General features: G+C 46.7%; 1 protein-coding gene across 2 annotated transcripts in view; it reads left to right on the top strand.

Annotated features, from left to right (window-relative positions):
- Positions 1-10,463, top strand: part of KCNK10 (potassium two pore domain channel subfamily K member 10) — a gene marked incomplete at both ends in the record, with an annotated part of 141,481 nt that extends 131,018 nt beyond the window's left edge. For both annotated transcript variants that reach the window (XM_082619306.1, XM_082619305.1), the window contains 3 exons: positions 3,728-3,914; positions 7,906-8,048; positions 9,843-10,463. In XM_082619306.1, coding sequence (XP_082475432.1) covers positions 3,728-3,914; positions 7,906-8,048; positions 9,843-10,463 — 951 coding nt within the window. The remainder of the gene's footprint in view (positions 1-3,727; positions 3,915-7,905; positions 8,049-9,842) is intronic.
- Between the last annotated feature and the right edge of the window lie 15,719 nt (positions 10,464-26,182).

The following is a 26,182-nucleotide window of genomic DNA, read 5'->3' as shown; positions in this document are numbered from 1 at the left end:
AGTCCGCCTGCCAATGCAGGGGACACAGGTTCGTGCCCCGGTCCGGGAAGATCCCATATGCCGCGGAGCGGCTGGGCCCATGAGCCATGGCCGCTGAGCCTGCGCGTCCGGAGCCTGTGCTCCGCAACGGGAGAGGTCACAACAGTGAGAGGCCCGCGTACTGAAAAAAAAAAAAAAAAAAAAATTCCTGCAGTTAGTGCCAATAGGACGCGGGAAATAGTATTGCATGATACCATCTGCATAAGGAGAAGGAAAAACCACATCATCTATTCTAATCCAAAAAGTGTGAAAACAAGATTTGGACAGATATATACAACTATTCTATCACTTCTGCCCAAATATTGTATCAAACCATCTCTTCCCAGATAACAATTTTGTTAGCCTCAAAACACATTAGCTCAGTCAGATCTGGGCTCTCACAAAGCTTTTTGCTAGCTGCTCTGCTTACTGGTAAATAAACAGTGGGATTTTGCCTAGCAACCCCACCATGGAAACACAACTTGACTCCCTAAGTGGTGGGGGAGTTAGGGGGGCGGTTCAAGGAACCCAAGGGCTGTGCCTTTCAGGGACCCTCTGCAGCTGGTTCCTGACACCGCAACCATTAATGGCAATTCTTGTCAGTTTCAGAAGGATGATGAAAAACTTGGGGGAAATTAATTAAAAGGAAAATAAAAAAGCTTCCAAGATTGTGAGCTGAGCCTGTCTGAGAGCTCAGTCCAGAGTCAGCACAAAAGAACCAAAGGAGAATGAGGACTTTTTTCTTATTGGAAAGGAGGTAATTATAGAACATAATGTATCCAGGAAGGGAAAACCAGCAGTGACCGCCTGAATGTAAACAAAGATTATCTTAAACCCGAGGTGAGGGGACGTTCCTCAGTAGCAAAGGGCAACATTAAATCCGGGAATGTCCACATTTAAAGAAAGCCTTGAACTTTTACATCAAAAATGATTGCTAACAATCATCAAGCATTCAGCAGGCACTGTGCTGAGATTTTACACACTTATTTAATTTTCCAGACAATCCTATGAGGTGGATTTTCTTACCTCCATTTTTAGAGGAAGAAACTGATGCCAGAAAAATTGAGAAACTTGCCCAAGGTCACTCAGTCCTTTAGCATTGGGGATGGGATGTGTCTCAAGCAGGCTGCCCCTAGAGGCCAAGTTCTTAAACACCATTTTACCGTAGTAGTGAATGGGTGCAGAGCTAATGAGGAAAAGAAGCCCAGAGATCACTGGATGACGTGTTTGTGGCTCCAGCTTGAGAGCTACAGTTTAAAATGTTCAATTAAGGCAACCATTCTTTATTTTTTTTTAAGTGTCTAGAGGGCAGCAAAAACATGAGTATCCAGAATAACAGATATTGCCAAAATCTTACACCCATATCTCTTCCTTTTATAGTGAAGTATGGGTATACGTAGTTTCATAGACCTACACACACACGCGCATGCAAGACACTTGATTTCGTAAGTCCCTAAAATACTCTGATGACCAAATTCTCCAAGGATTCTCTGAGCATCACCCTAGGATGTCTGGAGGAAGCAGCCCAGGGACATGTTGGTTGGCTTGGGCAGTGAGCAGTGGTGAAATGTTCACCTTGCAGATAAACTCTCCAACAGCTAATGCAATTAAGACTCCACCATCTAGCCTTTGTTACACACCTTCCTCTCCTCTACCAAACGCATGCTGTCCGGTGCCATCTTCCCTCTGCCCACCTCCTGGAGCCTGGGAAGGTCTCCAGCTTCCTCCGTACGTGCTGCTCTCTTTTGCCAATCTCAACCTCATTTGGATTGCAGTTGCATTCGCAACCTAATTTCTGACTTAATTAGTGTCTCACAAACATTTAATTCACTTTAATTTCATTATGCCTTTGAGGAGGATGATTTACTGAGGGGGAAAATGATGGTCCCATTGTCGGCAATTAGATTAACTTAATGATCTATGGTAAAAATCTCCTTTTGGGCTTTGGAGTTTTGTACATGTTTACAAACAAAACTAGGCTAATAATAACTAATTTCCTGGATTCTCAGAGGGGCCTTAACTGCCCCCTCAAAGTTCTATAATATCCTATTTGGAAATTCATGAAATGGGTAAAACATTACTTGTGGTTCTCAGATAATTTATCTTGTCACAGTACACTTGTGGAAAAAATGGTATTTTCATATGCAGTTTCAAAAATATCAATAAATTATCTTTTTTTTCTGATGGCTTTTCTGAGGAGATGGGGAGGGAACTATATAAAAACATGGATCAATTTATTTTTTCCTGTTCCCACTTTATATACTGAGTACTCTCTTAGGAGTTAGAGAACTTGACTCCTTTTTATAAAGGATTGTATGTCTTTAGCTTTTCCTACGAATATTTAGGGGAATACACTGATCCAGGAACTGGAGTGTAAATAGTGCTGATTGAGATTTGTGCAAATAAATATTCTCCACTATTCCTATCATTTACCTGCCCATTCCATTCTGCCGTATTCAACATACCTGGGACTCAGGACCCCAGGCAGGTGGGACAGATGGTTTTGAGGCATGATTACAGAGAAGAGCAGCCTCTCCACTCCTTTTCCAGCTCTTTTGTCCCTTGGCGTTTTCCAGTGAAGAGGTGGTACTGATGTTTGTCTCCATAAGTCAAGGAGAAAGAGGCGAATGAGAGGAAGGGAAACAGAATCATCATCAACTTTCCTATCTTGGAGACCTAGTCATTGCCTTGGCTAGCATTTCCTGGTCAAGCCGAGTGGATGATCGTAGAAGAATCTCTCTTGACCATTTCTGTCCTGGGAAACCTGGCTGACGTGACCCTGCTGTGATGAAAGTTTAGGAAGTCCTGGACACTGACAAGATCGCTCAGTGACAAGTTTTTATTCTCAGTCTTCCTTCCGAGAGGGGAAACAGGAAGGCCTATTCTTCACAGAGGTTAGTCTGGTTTCTCTCCTTGGGGGAGCACTCTGGCAACTTTGAACTGGTGAATCCTTGAGTAACTTGAAAGTTGGTCTCCATCACTGCGCACCGGACTGAGATCACACCAGAATTCGCATCTTGGCTCTGCCCTTAATTAGCAACATGTTATGCAGGTTCCTTACCCTTGTTGGCCTCTTTTTGCATCTGTAAAATGAGGTGTATGAATGCAAAGTTCTCTCTGTACTCTGGAGGTTCTCTGCTCTCTAAGTTACCGGAAGGCAATGACTAGAAAATAGATCACATGGTGAGGATTTCCATGACGTAAATGTGTACTTTTGCAGAAACTCAATCTAGGCAGTGTACAAAGGTCCAGGCACTCTGGTGTTAAATATATATTTATGATAGTATGTGGCTTTGGTTGAGTAACGGTGCTAGGGTCCCCTGATGACAGTCTCTAATGGCAAATTGGGAGCTTTGAGAAGACCTTAAGGGATTATTCAGTTTAGTTGCCATGCCAGTGTTGTCTTGAGTGCCACTCAATAGGACACCAGTGTGCTTCCAGTCTATCTCTTGACTCCATGGGCATGATTCTTTTGCTAAACCCCAAGCTAAGTGGGGTTTCTTGCCCAAGGACCCCTAGACCCCCTGAAAACTTCTGAATGTGCATTTTTCTAGGAGAGGGTCCACAGCTTTCATCAGATTCTCACAAAGCTGCCCATGACCAAAGAGAGGTTCAAAGCCACTGATGTTTTTTTCTCTACCTCTGTCTTCTGAATCCAGGGTGATGGAGCTGACTTGCCTATCTTTCTTTCTCTTTTGCTGTTCTTTAGAAAAAGCAAGTGAGTCAGACCAAGATCCGGGTCATCTCAACCATCCTGTTCATCTTGGCCGGCTGTGTTGTGTTTGTGACAATCCCCGCTGTCATTTTCAAATACATTGAGGGATGGACGGCCCTGGAGTCCATTTACTTTGTGGTGGTCACTCTCACCACGGTTGGCTTTGGTGATTTTGTGGCAGGTAAGCAAGCACCCTGGGCATCCCAGTTACCAGGGCCCTGGTGGGGAAAATATTCTCTTGGCAGTGCTTTTCCAAACCATGAGAAAAGATGTGGGAGAAGCAAATGAAAAAGGCTCAGCATCACTGCTGCTGTGCACAGGCTTGTTTCAAACCCATGGTCCTCTGCGATGTAAACAACAGCAGGCTGCTGCCTTGAAAGGAAGCTAGCCTCTCCCCCCCCACAGGTTGCAGATTGCCCTTATCACCATATGAATTATGAGTGAAATGAATTTCTCATTGGATTTTGGACTTCTGAATTGTATTAAGCCTCCTTGAATCAATTGATACAGGCTATATTAGCAAGTGGCAAATATGAAAGTCTGTAGGAATTAGCATAGAGTTTAGTCTGCAGTGATCTGCAGATGAAGCTGCCTGATGCTGAGGTGAGAGCCACTGTCCCTGCAGAAGTTGTCCTGGGCATGTCCGGATGCAAGAATTAAGACTCAGGTGACCTACCAGGAGCTGAAAACTGCCCCGAGGGAATATAATATTATAATGGCTTCTGCATGAATGTATATAGGAGAAATAGCCTTCATTGTAAAAATAAATGCCAATGAACTGTGCTTAAGGAAGCAAATGGAAACCACCATCAAATTCATCTAGGGACGGGGAGCTTGAAAATTGAGATGATCTGACATCTTACGTGTACCACTTTCTGAGCATGGTAGGAAGGCAGGAATAGAAGGAGGAGGCCATCCTTCTCTTTCCTAATGGAATAGTTCTAGGTGGTCAGAGAGTTGATCATTTTCTACTTCAAGAAGGGAACACTCTGACCAAGGAACTCTATCGTAAGTTATACATTTATAGAAGACAGGGATCTCCTCTCCTGGAATCTGGAAAACAGCAAATTCTGGAGAGGGTGTGAAGGCTGGTCAGCAGGTGCATGGGTATCTCCAGGTTAATTCTGGAGTGATTTTGTAGCTATTCCAACTGGGAAGTTGAAGACTGAAGTCCACTTTGTAGAAATAGCAGTTTTAATTTTTTCTTCCTTTTTATTGGCTAAGGGCTAAGAACTGCAAAGTCAAAGTGATTAAAGATTGTTTACAAAGAGCCCGAGGCCTGGGACCCCACCAATCTTTCCTTATGCACAGTGCTCAACCATTGTGCAGATCCTCAGCTTGGGCAAGAGGTCACTTGATGCCATTTGATGAGAGGCCTGAAGCTCTGGAAAGACACCACACAGAGAAATGAGGAAAGTAAGAGGAACAACTCTCTGGTTAATTCCTTAGCATCATCCATAGCTGCACTGTGGGAAAACTCAGCTGAGGTTCCAGTCCCAGGTAAACACATGTAACGGCAGCTGCAGTTTAGAGCTATTTCACCAGGATCTTTAAGTTCCCCAAAGCATCATTTGCACTCTGTTGTGCTGCAGAGCCCCCTGTGCTAACACTGGCCTGTCTGGAGGACTGTCTTCTGGAGGGCACTTATGGTAAACCCTGCTTTCTAACCAAGCGCTCAGTTCCATCTGTCAACCTGTTAATCTGGGACACAAATAGCACAGCCTTGGGAATATGAGATTTAAAAAATTACTTGTGATTTAAATTTATCATTTATCCTTATGAGCCACCATGGGCTGTGACTACGCAGCACGCACCAGCACTTGACCTGATGTTTACTTACCTGGTAAGGGTGTGACTGCCACTAGCACTGGTTTTTTTTTTTTTAATGATCTTTAACAATGGAAGATTTTAATGGAGCAAATGGGCAAATCTACAGATAAACACGTAGAATTGTTAGAATGTTTTAAAGTCTGTTTTTGTTGTAACTGGGTGAGAGAAAATGAACATGTTTTCCCCATGGGTTTTTGATAACGGTGGTTGTACATGTAAATATGTCTCTTTTTTTTTACCTTTTTTACCTTTCTTTTTTTTTCTTTTAGTTTTTATTTTATATTGGAGCAGAGTTGATTAACAATGTTGTGTTAGTTTCAGGTGTACATCAAAGTGATTCAGTTATACATATACATGTGTCTATTCTTTTTCAAATTCTTTTCCCACTTAGGTTATTACAGAATATTGAGCAGGGTTCCCTGCATAGCACTGTTTTAATTCCCTTACTCACCGCAGATTACAGAGCCATATTTCCTTTGTCCTGAAGTCTCCGCAGACTCGGGTCTTCTATAATTCACGGTGCTGACTGCAATTGGACCAGGCCCTTCTAAACTGCAGTTTCCAGGGCTAACATAGACCAGTCTGAAGAATGCATGCCTTAGAACACTGGAAGTGCGTCACAACCTTTTGGCAATACTTTTAAGAGCAAAAGGGAAGGATGCCCATCATTTTAAAAGATACATTAACAAGAGTTGATGGTTGCTGTGATTTGACAGGGCATCAATTCAGAAATATCGATCAGAACATCGATCACCATGCAGGATCAAGTGCTGGTTTATTTTGTAGCTGACTCACTTTAGGACAGTCTAACAACATTACAAGCATTTTGGACCCCAACTGGGAGCACACACTGAGTTCTGCATTCCAGGCTAGCAGCTGATAAAGGAACAGGCAGCCTTGTTCGCTAGCGCACCCTAGTGACAGTCTTTTTGGGGTGATGGTGACTTGTGAAGGTAAATATTTATTTTTAGATAGCTCCAAGGAGAAAGCTGCAGAGTTCTCTAGCCTAGCTCAGAGATGAAATGAACCTCGAAACCCACTTAACGTTGCAGAAACTCCAACTGTATCCTAGAGAAAGCTGAGCGGGGAGAGTTACCTGAAAGGGAAAAACAAGGCAGCTACACCAAACCGAGGGGGGGTTGCCACAGAGCCCTTTAGCAAAATTTGGAATTCTAATTTTAAGAAGTGGCTGTAGCTATGGAGACCTCGCGGGCGGCGTTGCAAAGTGGGTTTGGTCACCCCGAAAAGAGCCACAAGCCACAGTGCCTGCCCAGCTGCTTTTGGGAGGTATTCTTGATACCATAAGAGCTCAGTATGGATTCAAGGATGCTAGATGAGGTTATAAACATGCCCCAGTGGGAAAGTCCAGTGATCAGTTACCATGTGGTACCATAATTACCAATCCATGGCTCAAGTTGGTTGTCTTAGAAATGGCCACCTGCCCGCTTTAGTGGGCAATGACATCTCACAGGGTGAGAGCAAGGCTGGTAGTTATTTCATGGAGCTTCCTTACTTCTTTAGGAGAGGGCGCTGGGCTTGGAATCTCTTTTGCATGGCTACCTTAGGCAGTGCCTGTAGGAGGCCTAGAATAAATAGGCTAATTACTTGGAATAATGACTGGTCCTTTCAATGGGACAGCCAGTCAATGCAGTCAGGCAACTAGTCAATTTGGTCTGATGGATTTTTACTGTAATCCCTATTTGTAAAGGGATTGAACTAGCTGGGCTTGAAGGTCCCTTTTCGTTCTAGCATGGTGATTCTAATTGCTCAGTCTAACTGACCCTATGGATTAGCATCATGTAAACACCATCCCTTGGTTAGCACTATTGCTTGGGTCCGAGTCTCAGGAATACCATTAAGTCTAATATTACTTCCATACATCTACTTATCTCTTGGTAAATGCATGTGTGCTTACGAAGGAAATGGTTCCAAGAGTTCCCAACCATTTGGGATTATTTAATGATATTTTATTTTTATTAAATTTAAGGCAGTTTAAGAAAAACTTGACAACTGGGCCTGCTCTGTTGTCCTCTTATTCAAGTCATTCATCGTCAAGCTCAGGTTTATACTAGGTGGATCAAGTTGGCCACTGACTATTTTTTGTTACGAGTATTATGGTTAGTGGTCAAGATTCAGAGGAAGTTAAGCCACAGGTCAGGCTACTTTAGGGAAGAGACATGTCTTTTCCTTGCCATCCCAACGATGTCACATTGTGTATTATAGCAAGCCTAGTAGCTGTTAGATGGTGATGGACAACATTTCTGCTACACAGACTGGGATATGTTTGCTCTGCGAAGGCTATATGCTAGATCCTGGTTAAAGTAACATTTGGTTGTTTTCAGGGGGAAACGCTGGCATCAATTACCGGGAGTGGTATAAGCCCCTAGTGTGGTTTTGGATCCTTGTTGGCCTTGCCTACTTTGCAGCTGTCCTCAGTATGATCGGAGATTGGCTACGGGTTCTGTCCAAAAAGACAAAAGAAGAGGTAGGACCCCTTTCCAGATTCTATGAATGTTCCTGAGATCAGATAGGCTCGTGTTAAGAATTACCTATCTCTATTCTATGGGCTAGACTGTGTCCTACTAAATGGAGGGCTTCTAGGCTTCCTCGTTTTGAATCCTTGAATTGTTTTAAATGACAAGCTAAATGGAATAGCAGTTATTTCTGGATCCTTTTTTGGGAGGTGTGAAAATCTGATGACCCACCAGCCCACAGCTCCTGGAAAGACTAGTAAACAACCACTTATTTTTAAAAAAAGAAATGAAAAGAAAAACAAACAAACATAGCAGTAGTAGATTACAGTTGAGGGAGGTGTGCAGTTGTCCCCAGTCAGCAAATACGTGAATTTTTCTCAATTCCATATGAGACTGAAGTTATTGAACTGTGGCTGGCCATGGGGAAGTGAACTCAAGGGGTTCCTTTCACTTATGCCCCCTCTTGGTTGTCAGATCTGTAGAAACAAGTATATGTCTGTGGCCAGGGGCACACAACCTTTCCTTCCTCAAATAAATGTGCATGGAAACCTACACAGAGGCAAGAAAAGGTAGCCATAGGGAGGAAAGGTAGATTTTGTTTCTTTTATAAAATGTCCACGTAGTTCATCTGGAAAGAGAGGAAAAGAAATAAGAAAGAGGGAGGGCAAAGTAAAGAGAAGGAAAGTGCTAAAGAAAGGAGAGGAGATAAAACCCAAAGAAACACAAAGAGGGGCAGCCTCTTTAAGGGTGACTGTTCCCTTCCCAGAACGCGATCATTTGATGTGGAAGGCCCCAGGAGAGCGTTGTTGAACGGAGATGTCTCCCAGATCACTCCTGGGGGCAATGCTTTAATTTTCCTGGCTTGCATAAGCCATGTCAATGCACTCTCCAGTCTGATTCCCCAGATAGCTAACTGACTGCTGAAAATCAGCTATAACAAAAGAGAAAGCCACACCATAAATACTGACGTTCCTCAATGCAAACGTCCGAGTTACTCATCTGTATAGGAAAGCATGAGACTTTAACTAATAGCCCTGCTGAAAAAGAGCCCAGAGATTTGGGATTGACCCTCATGCAAAACTTCGCTCTGAGGAAGTGTGTTCTGTGGGCTTTGGCAGAACACGCCCTCTTCCCGCACCTTGACCCTGGAAGTTTGGTTACCATGCGCCCTGGAGGGTCTTCTTAAACCAGGGTTAGCACAAGGCCATAGCACGGCCCAGATATAGGGTGACCACCTTGACCAGTGTGCCCAGGACTGAGGCCTTTCCCTTTTAAAAGCGGGACATTCCCAGGCTAACTGGGACAGGTGGGTCACCTTTCCCAGATAGAGATCGATCCTGGAGGGACGGGGAAGGGCAAAGGACCTGCTGAACACCTGCTTTGTGTCTGCTGAACATGCTAGATGCATGCCTGCCTCACGTAGCAGGAAAAACCCCGTGAGCTAGGCACGACCGCCCCGGAGTTATGCTGGAGGAACGGGGGCGGCAACAACGGGAACTCAGGCCTGTCCAACTCCGAACATTGCTCTCTGCCCCAGAATGCCAAAGTCAAGGTCTCCAGATCTCAAGCTGCCGTTGGGTTCCCCAGCAGGTGTGCCTTCCCGAGGCTCGTTAGACCCGAGCCATGCGGAGGTGGGTGTCTAGGCGGCAGGGAGGGCGAGGGCAGAGGTAGCATCCCGGCCCTCCCGCTGGGCGATGTGGCCCCGCCCCGGCCTCCTTCCCGCGGGGAGGGGACACCCGAGGGCTGCGCGCCCGGGGCGAAGGAGCATGCCTCAGTGCGCGGCTGTTTTCCCGTCTCTCCGCCAGGTGGGTGAAATCAAGGCGCACGCGGCCGAGTGGAAGGCCAACGTGACGGCGGAGTTCCGGGAGACGCGGCGGCGGCTGAGCGTGGAGATCCACGACAAGCTGCAGCGGGCGGCCACCCTCCGCAGCATGGAGCGCCGGCGCCTGGGCCTGGACCAGAGGGCGCACTCGCTCGACATGCTCTCCCCCGAGAAGCGCTCCGTCTTCGCCGCGTTGGACGCGGGCCGCTTCAAGGCCTCGTCCCAGGACAGCATCAACAACCGGCCCAACAACCTGCGCCTGCAGGGGTCCGAGCAGCTCAACAAACACGGGCAGGGAGCCTCTGAGGACAACATCGTCAACAAGTTCGGGTCCGCCTCCAGGCTCACCAAGAGGAAGAACAAAGACATCAGAAAGACCTTGCCCGAGGATGTTCAGAAGATCTACAGGACCTTCCGGAATTACTCCCTGGATGAGGAGAAGAGAGAGGAGGAGGCGGAGAAGGTGTGTAACCCGGACCACTCCAGCACGGCCGTGTTGACTGACTGCATCCAGCCGCAGGCCGAGGTGGGGAATGGCGTGGTCCCCACGGACACCAAAGACCGGGAGCGCGAGAACAACGCGTTACTTGAAGGCAGAAACTAGACGGTAAGGACATTGGACTTGACCGAGCGTTGTGGGTTTTGTTTGTTTGTTTGTTTTTTAATTCACCCTGAGATACGTGCCTTAAACAAGACTCCTCGTTAGTCCGAAATTACATAGCATTGAAGAATATATTTCACTGTGCCATAAACGACTGAGAAAGCCTGCTCTGCCAAAAGGAATCAAAGAACAAGGACTTCACTTTCCGTCACGACCGCAGGACACCCAGGGAGCCTTCGCAGGCATAGGAGGTCACGGCCGCAGAGGTCAAGGGCACGTCCAGGCGATGCTGTGCCCCAGTGAAGCGCCGCCCCGCTATGGCGGGGAGAAAAGGGCAGCTATTCCTTAGACCAGCCGTCTGAAAGGAACAGGTGTGTCTTTTAAATGGAGTCATTTCCTGAACCTACCGTTAGTGGTATGTGCCCACACAGAAGGGGACTGGATGGGGGGGGGTGAAGTGGTACTTGTAACTTGGGTTAGAGTGGACATTTTGGAATGTTGCTCTGAGCTCCAGTTTTGATACAAACCGTTCAGTGCATACCTAGCCTTTCTAAGCTCCAAATGAATGTCCTTGGGACCCGAGAGCACCTGGAATTTGTTGGAAGCAGATCAGAGCACACATATTAAAAGGTGCAATTGCTTTCCTCATTACAAAAGAAAAAAAAATCACAAACATATCACACTGTGGATATTACCTTAACCAATGACAGAAGCCTACTGAATTTTGTCTTTCTCACAGGGGCAGGTAGTCCCAAAGAACTCGCAAGCATTGGTGAAAACTCAGCCTCAGCCGCTGCATGGTTACAGGCAAGAATCATGCATTTTCCTCAGTGGGTGCAACGGTGAAAATAAACTGGCTTTTGAAATGTTCATGTTCACTTTTCCAGTGGAACTTCTGTTACAATTTGTTTTGATAAGAGGGGGAAAAATACCAAAACTATTGCCTTGCATGATGCCGGTGGCTTGCTGTTCTGTCTAGCTGATCCTAAATTTTTATAGACATCCTGCATGTCTGAGACACACCAAGGAGGACCATGGCATCATTCCATCTCAGGGCTTCTTGTCCCTTTGGGTGTCTTAGGGTAGACATAGTGACCCGAGGCTCAATCTTGCTATCTGCAAACAAAAGGAAAATGAATCCCTCAACCGACCCTTGTACAAGGAGATTTAATTGTTTTCATTGCTTGCAGCTTAAGTGCCATTATCGCCATTTAAAAAAAATAATACTTAAAAGAAGTATTTGAAAGATTTCACTTTCACGTGTGGGTGTTCCTTTATTCCGAAAGCATCACTTATTTTCCTTTGCTCCTTTCTCTCCTCATACCTGCTAGTCTCTAAAATTGGAACACCACTGGGATTGATTGTTTCTAGGCAAACAGTAACCAACAAGTGGTGATCATTATGATTGTTCCATGAAGTTAGAACATCCAGTGAAGGAAAGGGGAGAGTGGCTAGTCATAGGTTTGGAGAGGAGGATTCTAAGTGAATTTTTATCAGAAAGGGAAAAACATGTACTAGGCCAACCATCCTGTGTGTGCCTCAGCCTTTTTCAGAGTTGGCTGGCCATCATGCTGGTTCAAACTTAGTTATTTGTGCCACACACTTAAGCATTTGGACCTGGCAACACTGGGAAGTTGCTGGTCTGGGGCTCCCAGGCTCGGTGCCACTGTTTGCAGATGTCACATAACTAATACACAGAGTAGATCTATCACAAGATCACAGGACTAGCAGAGACTTCCACAAACCATCTAATGCTTTCTGGACTTTCAGGGAAAATTATACCCTCCACATCCTTGACTACTGGAACCATGGCAGACCTCTTCCTGCCCATTTCCCCAAAATGCACAGCTCTCCCTTGTCTAGAGCACATGTAGCCCTCCGGTCCCCGCCCCCTGCCCCCTAATTTTAGGCTCTATTTAAAGTTTTGGCATTGCTTTTGGGAAGGAGCCAAATAAGAATCCAGTTGGATGAGACCCCTCCTGTCCGAGGTCGGTTTCGGTTAATGCCTCCACGGGGCTGTGGCTCACTGGTGCCATCCTGTGTCCACATAGTAATAAATAGACACTTGGAAAACAATGTATATGTGGGTGTGGGTGTTGGTTCTTACTACTGGAATCATTCCAGCCTGACATAAAATGTGTTTTAAGAAATTGGTAGATAACTGGGACTTTTCTTATCCTGTCAAGTTAAAAGCTTCCTGATTAAACTGTCCAAGGATCTCATTCATTTGGGTTTCCACTCTCTGTATCTTGGTACCTTCTTTATAATAGTGGGTTAAAATTCTAGACCCTATAGGCAAATCTGGCCAAGCGGCTTCCCTGTCTTGTATCCAGTGGCTTCCATGGACCAGGCTCTAGATGAGGCACTTTATGGGCGTGGGCTCACTGAAACCTCCCAGCAATACTCTCCAGGAAGTGTTTGGAAACCCATTATACAGTTAAAGACACAGAGGCTCAGGGAAGCTAAGTGAGTAACTTACCTAAGAGCACACAGCAAGAAGGTGGTGGAGCTGGTATTCAAAGTCTATCTGACCAAAGTCTGCTTTTGACTTTGCTACAGCGTCCGTGTCATGCACCCTTGTGAATGTGAGTGTGCGTGTGTTTGTGTGTGTGTGCATGTGTGTCTTTCTAGTTTCAAGGACACACCATACAGAGGTGGGGAGAAGATCTTTACTACCAAGACGGTATGAGGTCTTTGTGTAAACATGACCTAACGAGTTGCCCTTGCAGACGCTTATTGGACATTATTTTGGTTTTAGTTTTGGGGATGCTCTAGGTGGCATCCTTTCTGTATTGTTAAAAATGCCCTTTGAAAGCACGCTTTTGCACTTTACTTGCTTATCCTGCAGGAACTCGGCATACAGCTGGAATAAAACAATTCAAACCTCTAAGCCGCACACTTTACCAAACAGAACAGGCGTTGGTGTGTGTGTAAATGCTCGCTCAGACGAGTCAAATCACAATAATATGGAGAGATCGAAAATAGCCCTTGCCTGGGAGTTCCCCAGGTACAGACGGGGCCGAGGCCCTGATGAATAAAGTCGAAGAAGCGCCCACCCTTTGTGGAGATTGATCCATTAGCTCTGTGGGCAGAGTGTTGGACAAGCTATAACGTACTCTCCAGAGGAGAAGCTGAGACTTCACTTCGTGTGTACAAGCTAAGATCTGGGGGGAGGCCAGTTGTTTTGGAGTTGCATGAAAGTTACCTTTTTAAGATGGGGCCAAGTAACATGTAGAATTTGTGTGGATAAGGCAAAACTGCTACAAATTCTACATACGCATCGGCACAGCCCCGTCCTTCCAACCTGCATTCCCCACCCCACCATCAACCTGGAGAAAACGTTTTGATTTTGCACATGGATAGAGCACAGGGGCAGTAACTTCAGTGCACAGTGTCTGTTGTTTCTCCTGGTAATTGGGTATTGAATTTTTCCTCCACAATGGATCTGGTGAGAACCAAGGGACAATTTGGAGAGACTTCGGCTCAAGGCCCAGTCCTAATCCAGTAGTGACTCTAGGACTTTATCACTTTGGGGGAAGGGCCTTATGTGTGTGTAGGTAGGGGTGTCCCCGACCTACAGCTAAGGTGACTGGGACTGTTTGTCTGTGCTCCCCAGTCCCAGACTGTGATGTTGGGCCCCTCAGGCCCCTTGCCTATATCTCTGTTACCTCATCAGCACATCAAGGGAGTGGAACACCGCTAATCGTTAAGGTCCCTTTTAGTTCTGCAGTTCTCTGACCAAACACTCCCTGGTCCATGAGTTAATTAAATTTATTAAGAACATTACTACCTGGGTTTGTAAACACTGACTAACGGGCCCCACTCATTTTAGGCGAAGATGAGAGCTTAGTCTCTTGCCCTTTGGGATATGTTTTCTTGGTGATTGATGGAGACCAGATGTATTTGGGAGCCTGGTATCCACCTTACGTCCATGTCCTGTGTAGACTCACTCTGTCACCTTACAGCACACTGTCACCTAGGGGACTCATGCCATGTGGGCATTTTTTGCATGGTGTTAAGACTAAAGAATTTTAAGCTGTTATTATTTGCAGTCAATTGTAGTAAAGTTTACCTTTGATTACTTTATGAATTTGTATACTATAGACAGACATTTCTTACTCAGACGCCTACACACACACATACACACACACACACACACACAGAGGAAATGGCTGCTTTGGGTTCTGTGAGGACTGTTCCATGTTGAAAGTCCTAGTTGTACTAGACGTTAGCAAACCACCCTTGCCTCCCTCTGAGATGATACTTCTTGGCTGAGTCGATTGTCGATGCTGCTCATATATCTGTATGCTTAGTTTTGGGGGTTAGTGAGAATGTGGCCAGAATTTGGGTATGGCAGATTTTTACTCACTGTATTAGGTAAGAATGTAGACCATTCCAATGTGTACTATGGTTTCTGAACCATAGGAAAGGCATAGGAAAACAAACAAACATGCAGAGACTCTCTAAAAAAAAAAAGATTAAAAAAAGCCAGTACTGCATTTCATGTCTCTGCTTCCTGCATCCCACGAATGTTTTAAGGGGGGAGGGTGATATTCTTTCTCACAGTTATGATGCAACTGTGTGCAGACAGTGGCTGCGTGAGCAGAGGGAGCTCTTGGTGGTAGAGTGTAAGAGCTAGTAACGGCCTTAGAAAATACAGATGGCAACTCTGTGAAACACAGGTGACTTCAATTTGGCTTTGTGGGTGCTGTGAATTCTGCGTATGGAAACACTGGAAGAGCATGCTGATTCCAGGGCTGTAAATAAAGTCCCAGCCTCTGTCCTTGCATGAGGAACCAGCTGCTTTGTACTTACTTCACCACCCCACCCACAGGCCATGGAAACCTCAGTCCTCCCAGGGCGGTCCCCAAGTCATGTGACCTCGGTGCAGTGGCGATGAGGAGAAATAAGAGGTGTCTCTGATTTTACCGAATGTGATCGTTTTCACAGGTGCCTAAGAGATTTGGAATCTTTCTGTTCTCAGTTCTTAAGTGAAAAATCTCAAATAGTTTCCTGTGCATTTCGAAAAACCAAAAAACTCCTTGAGAGCATTCCCACTCCATCTCTGCAGCGGTCCTGCGCTGTCCAGGACAACTGGGAAGCCTCCACTCCACCATCAGGGCTTGAAGTGAGAACGTGCAGGGGTGCCTAGAACCGATATGCAAACCCACCCACATGCCAGCCTCTGGTCTCTTACCCATCCCAGAGTCATAGGCAGGGGACCCCGTGACAGCGATGAACCCACGTGTGGAGGTGTTTTACCTATTTTTCTCTCTGTAGGATTTCATGGTGCTTTAGAAAAAAAAAAAGGCATTTTACAGAAAATAATGCAGGGTGGGGGGAGGAGGGAATTTCATAATGTTCTTAGGAAAAGTACAAAAGCAACTTTGCTTGTAACATTTGAATAAGCTGTGCTGCTATTGTCTTTATTTGGTGATGTAATTTTTTTTCAATGATGGAGAAAACTACAACAAAGACCTTCTGGAAGATCCAATCCGATGTCTCTCCTGTTTTCCTTTCTTCTGTGGGCCAAACGTGCTTCATAGTGGCCGGGTTGGGAGCTATACTCAGGACCGCAGGTCATCTGGGGTCAGGCTGCTTGCCTGGCTGGCATTCATCGGGGCAGAGCTGATGGAAACTCGCCGTCTTGCGGGCGGGGGAGCCCACAGCAACCCAAGAAGAGGACTCTTAACCCAGTATGGTTACTGCGCATTTACTTTCACCTCCCTATTTTTATCTGATCCTGATTGCATGTTGCTGGTGGTTGGAAAGCATGTCACATTTTCTAGGTGAAACACTGAATTTGGACATTGTGACAAGTCTGCCAGTATAAAATGGACAACTCCTTGGGTGCCAACGCTTCAAGCTGTATTTGATTTTGCCCTTGCTATGCGTCCACCAAGCATGGGCTTGTCATGGTGGGTAGAGATAAAATGCCCACCATTTTTGAGCACCTATTACCTACCAGGTACTCTGCTAGGCAGTTTACAAACGTGCCATTTGGTATTCCAAATGAAACAAGTTGGGTTTCTTCATTTTGTAGATGCAGACTTTGAGGCTCAGAGAGAATAAGACACTTCGAACCCAAGTGAGTCAGCTCCAAACCTGAGTTTCTTTCACCAGATCACGCAGCTGTGAGGGACATGTGCTTTGAGCACTCCTCCAGTATAGGTGATGTGGCTCTTTCTGACTTGTCTGCAATGTCTCTCTCCTCCTGTTTGTGAGAGAGGCATGCCATGAAGTCAAAGGTGAGTTCCCAGCTGCAGGACTAAGCAAGGCCAAGTGGCTGCCACAGTAGCCAAAGCCAAGAACTGCGCCCAGGCTAACCCAATGTGACAACTGGTCATGGGTGGGCAGGGACGGATCCGTTTCATATTTTTATTGTTTTCATTTTTATGGGCCTGGGGCATGGTGCATGGTGCGTAGTAGGAATTCAACATGATCTTTCCAAAATACAAATTGGTCTGTGGCTCTCCTTGGCCCTCAGGATAAAACCCCAAAGCTCTGGTCTATCCCAGGCCCCACATGTATTTCTGCCTCTTCGCACACCACTCTCTGCCACCACAATTTTGGATTACTTGAAAGCTCCCAATGGTCCATGCTTTCTTCTTCTGTTGCCAGGTCTTCACACGTGCTGTCCCTTTTGAAAGTCCTCCTCATTTATGTGCCACCTTCCCTGTCCCACCACCACCTGACTCCTGCAAGTCTTTCAGTACTGAGCTGAAGAGGTACCTGTGGGGAATCTTCCCTCACTTGTCCCCTTCCCCTCAGAGTGAGTTAGCTGCCTTCAACACAGTGGGCTCCCCTCAACTCGAGCATCTGCTATACTGGATTTAACAGCTGGTTTCCTTGTCTGTCTAATGCAGATGATAAGCTCCTCTGGACAGGAACTCAGCCTCTCATTTTCATTCCCAGCACTGAGCACTACCTGATACAATACAGACACTCGAATTATTGCTGGAATAATTTTAGTACCCTTCATGATAGCACATTTGCATCCTTCAAGGCAGATTTAATTTTTTCGTGAATTGGAAGTCATTTGGAGCCAAGACTGGTGGAATAAGTGATTTATCCAGTTCTTGAGTATCATCTTGGTCAAAATCAAGTTTGCCTACAAAGTAATGAACTTGATTTGTATTTGGGGTTTACAAAGAACTCCAAAATTTTAATCACAGTGATATTAAAATAACTAGACTCTAAAGGTGACTGCTTTGATGGATAACTCTCATATAGATGTACAGATGATGGAATATTTATTTTAAAACCAATCTTATTACTAGAGATACAGTTTGAATGTCTATGACCTTAGGAAATATGAAATTATGTTTTGTGTGGATGTCAAATATATGACAAATGTGCCACCACCCCTTACACCTATGCCCAAGGCAGATATTTTCATCAGTTGTAGAATACCTTCCCTATTAATCCACGTGCATTCTCAGAATCTATTTTAAGACCGTACTCAAGGTTAGCAGTTCTCAAAGTATTGTCCAGTGACCTTCTTACATCCCTGAGATTCTCTCATGGTATCCATGAGGCCAGAACTATTTTCAGAATAATACTAAGGCATCATTCACCCACACTGTCTCATGAGGGTACAGCATTTAGAACTGAGTAGCATTAGTCACTCTGAGAACAGGGGCAGGATAACTAGACACCTTTGTTGAAGATCAAGAATTTTCCAAAATGATAGTAAATGGACTTGCATTTCTTAGAGAAGCCCTAAGTACCTAGATAGGATACTTTTATTGGAAAGGGCTTTCTCCTTGGCCTCACAGGAGTGGATCATAACAACAGCCATAAAACGGTATTCCTCTGGCCCTGCCCTGCTGCCTGGTGGGGCTCCAGCCCCTCAAATTCCTCTCCAGTTAGCCCTGAGAATCCCAGAGAGGTCTCATGGTTGCTCTATTTCTTGGCCACTGTGCTGTGGGGATCAGTTTTCTGGAAGACTCCTTGCGCTTCCAGGACTGGACTACATGGCCTTCCAGTGATCCCCTGGTATCAACCATCACCCCATTTGTGTCATTGTCTCTCTTCCCCACATCGAGAGCCCCTAAAGGGAGACCTCTTCCCCTCTTTGTTTTCATGGGCCTGTCACAGTGCCAGGAACGTGGTAGGAGATCAAAAGATATTTGTTGGATAAACAGCAAATCCAAAACCATGGTGTTGCATAAGGGCCTCTGAGGAGAATAGAAGCAGAGGAGGGGAGCCCAAATCTGGGGTGAGCTGGAGGGGAGGTTGGAAGGATGCAGTGTGTGAGGGGAGCCCAGGGCAGAGGGCAGTTGTCCAGGTAAATGCAAAGTATCTGGGAAGACATCTAGAGACAGAATACTGACCCCCAATGGTAACTTTTACCTGGCCACTTCTGTGAATTTACATCAACCGCAGGAACAAGAGTGGCGCACACACACCCTGAACACAAAACTATTCAGTCTTAAAATGCCAGTGCATACATGGCTGTGTGAATTTTAGATGGCACACAAGCCAACACTCATTTGCCTTTATGTATTGCCTTTAGGTATGACTTGTTCTAGGAAATAAATTTAAAAATACATTACAAGAATCTAAAACTAAAAAAATTTTTTTTGAAATGTCTCGCATAACCCATTTGAAAGAGTTAACGTTTAGTAAATGAATTTTAAAGGTCATTTAAGGATTCATCACTTGGAATCATTCAGGATAAATATAGATTTTTTTCCTCACTTGGAATATGATAACTTTAAAATGTTTTCCAGTATCTGTTATCTACAAGCTGCCTATATGAATGACTCAAAATTGAATCATTTACAGACACCTGAGACAAAGAACAAGTGCAAGGCCTCAGTAAGACAGAAATTTGCTTTGAAATGAAGAACATTGGAGAACTCCAACATTCTGGAATCAACAGCATAAGTTGCAAATGTATGAAATAGAAATACACATAATGCTAGCATAATCTGTGGTTCTAAGTTTCAACATTTTATGTAGAACAGTAATCTGTGCCTTAAACAACATTCTGTAGTTGTCTGATCCCATAGAAAGAAGAAAAGTAATGGGACATTCCTTTCTTTCCATGAGTGAATGTGAATTTGAAACAATTTCTCCACTGAATTATTGCTGAGAGGGGGAAAAAAAAGAAGAAATATCTAATGGTGATGGTAATTGGTTACGACTGTACAAGACATCCATCCATCCAATCCATCCAATCCATCCATCCATTCATCCATTCATTTAACAAATACTTATGGAACCCCACTCTGTGTGAGGGCCTGGGAGAGTGACAGGGCATGGCAAAGCCTTGATCCCTGCCCTCAAGGATCTCACGTTGTAGTTAGGTAGTGCTGTGCAATGTGCACTGGAGCGGTAAAATCCTGCAATCTGGTTGGAGGAAGAACCGTAATAGGACTGTATGTGATTCTGTTAAAAAATACAAGGAATTATCACAAAAGTGCTAGGAATTCAGAGAGTGTGAGGATTGGTATGCACCGTGACAGTCAAAGCAGGCTTCTTGTAAGAGGTGGCATCTTAAAGAAGGCATACATAGTAGGACTGGTTAGGGAACGTGGGAATGTGAATGGCTCCCAATCAGAATTCTGCATAATAATATTTGAGATTGATCCGTTTGTCCTGAGGATATCACAAATGAATCTTCACTTGGGATTACTTTGCTGTAAGACATTTTCTAAAATAAATCACAAACTCTAAACCAAACTTAAAAGATGAACAGAAGATAAGCTCTACCCTTCACTGATCACAACAGGAATTGTAACTCCTTCTGAAAGCAAGTGTGACTGAGGAAGACACAGTATAGCAGCTTCTCTCTCTCCTCCCCATGTTTCCCCCTCCCTCTTGTCTCACATCAAGCAGCTCCCAGGTTCTGGCTTCATTTCCTCAAGGGAGGAATACAATGGCAACAGGATTCCTTGCTTCTTTGTTTCAAAAGCCAGGCACACAGGAGGATTTCATTTAACAGGAAGCACAGTGACTCGGAACGCAGGGCTGGGAAAGAGGCTTCCCCACGTCAGAAGACATTTCCTTACGATGGGGACAGTGCAGAGAGAAGTCTGGGGTCCCACACAGAGGGCATGGGACATGGCACGATGGGCTTCAGCAGACGAGCCCCGGGGCAGCCCTGGGGGAAGGGCCGGGGGCGCTCTGGGCAAGTGCAGGGTCCCAGGATCCCAGCCCAAACCATCAACCCAAGTAGAAATTTCCTATATTCCTGGTAGGATGGATCTTGAAACTGAAATGATAATGATTTACAGAAAATAAAGGGCTTCACTATTTCTTGCACACCTAAACAATTTTTTCTGTCCTAAATGAATCTTTTTTTTTTTTTTTTTTTGCGGTATGCGGGCCTCTCACTGTTGTGGCCTCTCCCGTTGCGGAGCACAGGCTCCGGACGCGCAGGCCCAGCGGCCATGGCTCACGGGCCCAGCCGCTCCGCGGCATATGGGATCCTCCCAGACCGGGGCACGAACCCGTATCCCCTGTATCGGCAGGCGGACTCTCAACCACTGCGCCACCAGGGAGGCCCTAAATGAATCTTCTTGTTTTGAACCTGTATCATCTCGTTTCTAAGGCAGGAACAGAAGAGTTGTGGAAGATTCCGATGCTGGAAACACTTTGTATCTGGGCAGTGCCTCAGACTGGATAATCCCTTTTTTGAGAATAGGATGGGGAAGGCTGTTTCCTGTAACTAGAGGCAAAGAACACCCTCAGCTGAGCTCCTGCTTTCTATCCGCTTCCGGCCTTGGTGGGTGGGAGGGTGGTGCTGAGCAGAGTTTGTCTCCCCACTCAGGGAAAAAGGAGGGGCGATGGGGACAGAAATGGGGGTCCCCTGTGGGGAGAGAGGGATCCAGACAACCCTATGGCCAAACCACGTCACAGAACTGAACTCCAGACATACTCAGGCGCACGTATTCTACCCACCCACCCAGCATATTCTATACCCACCCCTGGGCTGTCTCTCTTTACCAGCTCAGCATGGTAGCTCCAGGTCCCACTTTCTCCTGGGTTCCTCCCTGCAGGGAAGCTTCTAATCCAAACTTGAAAGCCACAGCCTGGTAGACGCAACCGCCCCCTGGAGATGCCACCTCTTTGTCATCAAAGGCACCGGATGGGCCAGGGCACCTCATCTCTTCCCACGGTCACTTGGATGAATTTCGTAAGGTGAGGCTACCAAGCCCTGGGAGTTAGGGGACCGGTCCTCTCCCTGGGCTGGAAGATGAGCAGCAAATCACAGGGGTGCTGTCTGCCGTTGAGACCTCTTTCTCAAACCCCCCCCCCCCATTTCCCTGTGTTTCAGCTAAAGCACTGAATTAGTAAGGCTCCAAGAGTGATACACGAAACTGCCCTCCCCGCCCCTTCCGGCCCCCTCCATCTCTGGGGAGGGAGAAGAGTGAGAGCTCAGGTCGGGGGCTGGCTGTGACACCACCAGGGAAAGTCAGAAAATTCCCTATTTGTTAGAAAACGTGTTAGGCCATCCAGCAGAGGTACAGGTACAGAATGGAAGACACCAGGTAGTGTCTTCACCTTCCTCTTTTTCTGTCTCTGTCTCTTGTTCCATCCCTTCAGAAGCCGCTGAGCACAGAGCCGCTGAGCGCAGTTCCATCAGGTGGGTAAATCGTCACAGGGACATTTGGGACATCACCCAAAGGCCACAGCTGCCCTCCCATCCTGGACGATTGGCTCTCGAGAGAGAAAATGCAAGTGAGCAGCTGCCTCTCCCCCGCCCCCTCCTGCCTGGTTCTCCTTCCTTGGATATTCTGCTGGCGCTGTGTGATTAGTCTCCTGCTGGCTGGCTAACTTCAGCAAGAAGTTCCTCTTGCAGTTCGGGAGGGTTTGGCTGTGGTCGATACCGTTGTGTCTATCTATCCACTTCCTCTGTTCTCTCTGGATTCGGATGTCAAGTCCTAGATGATCCTATTCAAAAATACCTCTTGGCATTTAGAGATCATTTCACAGTGGAAAAGCGCTCTTCCCTTTGGCCTTCGGAGGCCAGGAAAGCTGGTGTGAGGAAGGTTAGGTAGTTGGGGGTGTTAATCGTGTTTGCGTGCTTTGGAGTTCAGTCTCTGCTCTGTGGATGGTTCCAGTTTGTTTTGTTTTTTTATGAAAAGGTCTGTCCCATGGGCGGGGTTAGTCTGGGAGGGCGGGTGGTGGCGCTAGTGCAGAAATGGGTGCCATGTGGGATGCGGCTCCAGCAGGGCCCGTGCCCTGTTTAGGCAGGGCTGTAACACGCAGCGGCATTGCATCGCATTGCCCTAGCTTGCACACAGCCTGCCTCCCACCCCCTGGGACCCCCAGGCCTGGCAGAGTACTCAGAAGCGCCGTATTCTGGGCCCACATGGGCCAGCAAATCTTCCCTGCCAGTCACTGGATAATTATGAGAAAAGGCGGTTTTGCCTTCTCTTGCCCCCGTGGCTGTCCTCCCTCCCTTCACTGCTGTCAGGCAGCAGGTTCCCGTCCACTCTCCCGGTCCCCCAGGCAGGCTTCTGCTCCACGCCACCATCCAGGATGCCTTCTGGGTCTGGAGTCGGAGTCATCATTTCTCTTTACTCCCAAACTTGCCCTCAGGAGTCATCTCAGTCCAGTGGTTCCGAATGCAATGAAACTCTGGGAAACCAACCATTTAGCTGAGGGCTAGACCAGCAGGAACAGCCACACAGCAGCATTCCTCGGGCCCCGTCCTTCCGCCGCAGCTGCCCTGTGGGGCTCCAACCCCTCAAGTGTCTCTTAAATCGTCCCCAGAGTCCCTGAGAGTGACTCTCTCACGCAGTACTCATCCTTTTCCTCTTTGGCCGAGGGATCTGGGCTTGTGCCAATATTCAAACTGGCAGGTAAGCCGTGGAAGACGCCAGAAGGTCCTGGGGCTTGCACTTAACCTCGTACATCACGTGAAGGCCCCGGGGCACTTGTGCCAAAGGTGCCGAAAGCGTCGCTGTTGTTGCCATCGAGCCTGTTGCTGCCAGCACCGTCCCGAGTAAGCAGGGAGCAGTTACTGTGGCGTTTTGGTAACTGCCTTTCTCTGTAACCCTAATATTCACTTTCTTTTAAATAGGCTGGACCTTGAAAGAACCCAGGGGAGGAGAAGACCCCGCCTTCCCTCGGACGGGGTCAGGCCAAGGAGCCCTCCCCTCCCCACCCTGCAGTCTTCCTCCTGGTGTAGGAAGGGGAAGGGGGATGGGACAGTGGGTCAGAATCACAGCCCCAGTCAGAAATGCACTGCAGTCTCCCCAGACTGCCCTCAGATATTGACACCTGCCAATACAGGGAATGTTGAGCTCACGTATTCCAGCTGTCCTGCAGAGCCCGTGTCCCCTCTGTAGTAATCCTGACAGAGGACCCTCCAGCTGCTATTTGCCCACTTCCAGCATGAGTGTGGAGGGGTCCAGACTGGAATACAGTATTCCTGATATGGCGCCCATACTTACATGCCAAGGCTTTCCTTGGTTCACTCAAAATAGAAAACACTGTCTTCCAGCACACACTTTGAGTCCCTAGGAATAGATTTCAGGAAGGTCTCTGTCTCCTGATGCCCCCAGCTGACCCAGGCCATCGCTGGGAGTTGATGCTTTCTGCTTGTGTCACTACTGCCAGACTTCCAGCCTTGTAAACTGCTTGGCATCTGGGAGCTGGCATGCCATTAAAGTGACAAAGGGGAATAAGGGAGAAATGAGAGAGGGTATGAGGAGAAAAAGGCACAAAATATGCACCTACTGAGAAGACGGAGGGAGGGAGTGACAAATAGCTTGGTTTCAAGCTTACCTTTCAGTCTTCTCAAGGGCATCTGGGTTTCAAGCACAGGGAGAAGATGATCGTTCATTCATTCATCCCTTCACCCAACAAACATTGATCGAATGCCTACTGTGTGCCGGGCCTGGGGCTCTAAGGCGGAGATCCAGTGATAGAAGTGAGATGGTGTTTCTGCCCAAAGGACCTCACCGTCTAGTGGGGGTGAAACCCACAAAGCCAATAAATGTCACAGAATGTGGCCACTGCAATGAAAGAGTCACTCCCAGAAGAAGAGGTCCCACCTGCCACCTGGCAGCGGGGTCATGGCAGGTTTCAGGAAGAGGCCTGAGTGAGTGGTGGTTGGCCTGGGGGTGGGGGTAGGTGAGTGTTCCGGGCAGAACAGAACCATGAACAAAAGCCCAGAGATGGGCAGGTCAGGGCGGGTTCAAGGATGGATGAGTGCTATTAGAATGGAAGGACCCAATGGGGGTGTGGGGGGAGCACTGAAGGTTTGTGAGGAAGAGCCCAGCCTAAGAAAAGGGTCCAGTTAAAACGTCTAGGAGTACAAACCCAGAACCACATGAGCGAACGGTACTGCGGATTTATAAAAGACTTCCGGTCCTTTGAGGTTAGGAAAAGCAAGAGTTCACTCATCAGACAATCTGGTTAAAGGGACTTCTTCACCCAGCTAGAAAATGACAGCACTGAGACCTGAAACTAGTTATTTAGAAATTTGATTCAGTGTCTTCCTTCTCAGAAACGAATTTGACAAAAAGTTCTCGGTTTTTTAGCTCTGGACTTGGGACAGGGGCTGCTCTAAATTCCAGTTTTTGTTTCATCTGTATCTGTAGTTTGCCCTCCCTTCCTTCCCTCCTTCCTTCCTTTCTCCCTCCCTCCCTTCCTCCATCCCCCCTCCCTTCATTCTTCCCATCTTTCCTCCCTCCTTTCTCCCTTGCTCTCTCTCTCCAACCCCTCCTTCCTTCTTTCCTTCTATACTGATTGATTGCCATTCATAAATGCAGGCCAAAACTCATTAGTAATTCTTCCCACCATGGCCTGTGTGTTAAGGCACAGAGCAGTTTCCCTAAATCATTCATCCTTAGGAAAGGCCAACCAGGCTAAGCTCCTTCATTAGTAAAACAGAAAGGAATGGAATGAAGAGTGGGAATATGCCTGAAGTCAGGAGCTACCCCTCCTCTTAGGATATGGAGGGCTCCAGCGTGGGGAAAATGTGGAACGGAGTTCTTCAGTGTACTCATCAATCAAATGGGTCATCAGGACCACGGTTTCTGTACTGTGGCTCTTCTCCCAACACAGTATCTGCTGCCATCAATGGGCAGAACGGTCTTTCCTGGAGAAAACATTCGTTTGGTCAGCAATCCAGGGAGTCCCCCAGGCTGGAGCAGGGAGATTACTTCCCAAGGTCAAGCTTTTGCTTCTACCTCTTTCTATCCTTCAAAATGCAGTTTCATCCTTCTCTGTTTTGCCAGGCGTGTCAGAGGGATTTGCCTGAAATAAGAGATCCTGAAAGGCAGAGTCCCACAATGTCAGAGCTGGAAAGGGCTTTAGAAATGAGCTTCATGTTCATTCAACATGGTTTTTAGGAACACCTGTCTGCCTGTTTGCCAGGCTCCGTGGTCACTTCTGGCCCTGGCCCTCAGGGGAACAATGAATAGGGGACACTGTCTCTGTCCCCATCCTCAGGCTTTCTTGTCTTGACCACTAGAGAAAATTTGGACCTCTTCTCCATTGAGCTGAGCCCGCTGAAGTTTTCAGAAATTCCAGAAGATTTTCTGGGTCTTTCAGCTGTCTACTTGAGACTGGTCCTGCTGCTCATTTTAAGTTCTTGTCTCACTTGTGTCTGTATGTAGGCTTTCCAGTTGTCTTACCTTCTCTCCTTCCTCCCCCCTTCCTTCCTTCCTTCCATTCTTCCATATTCATTGGCTTCCTACCATGTGCCAGGCTTGGGCTGGGGCTCTGAGATAAGTTAAGTGGCTTATAATCAAGTG

This window comes from Mesoplodon mirus (assembly GCF_964341445.2).
Source record: "Mesoplodon mirus genome assembly, chromosome: 4".
Taxonomy (NCBI): domain Eukaryota; kingdom Metazoa; phylum Chordata; class Mammalia; order Artiodactyla; family Ziphiidae; genus Mesoplodon; species Mesoplodon mirus.
The sequence above is the reverse complement of the archived record's forward strand: the minus strand, read 5'-3'. Positions and strand labels throughout refer to the sequence as shown.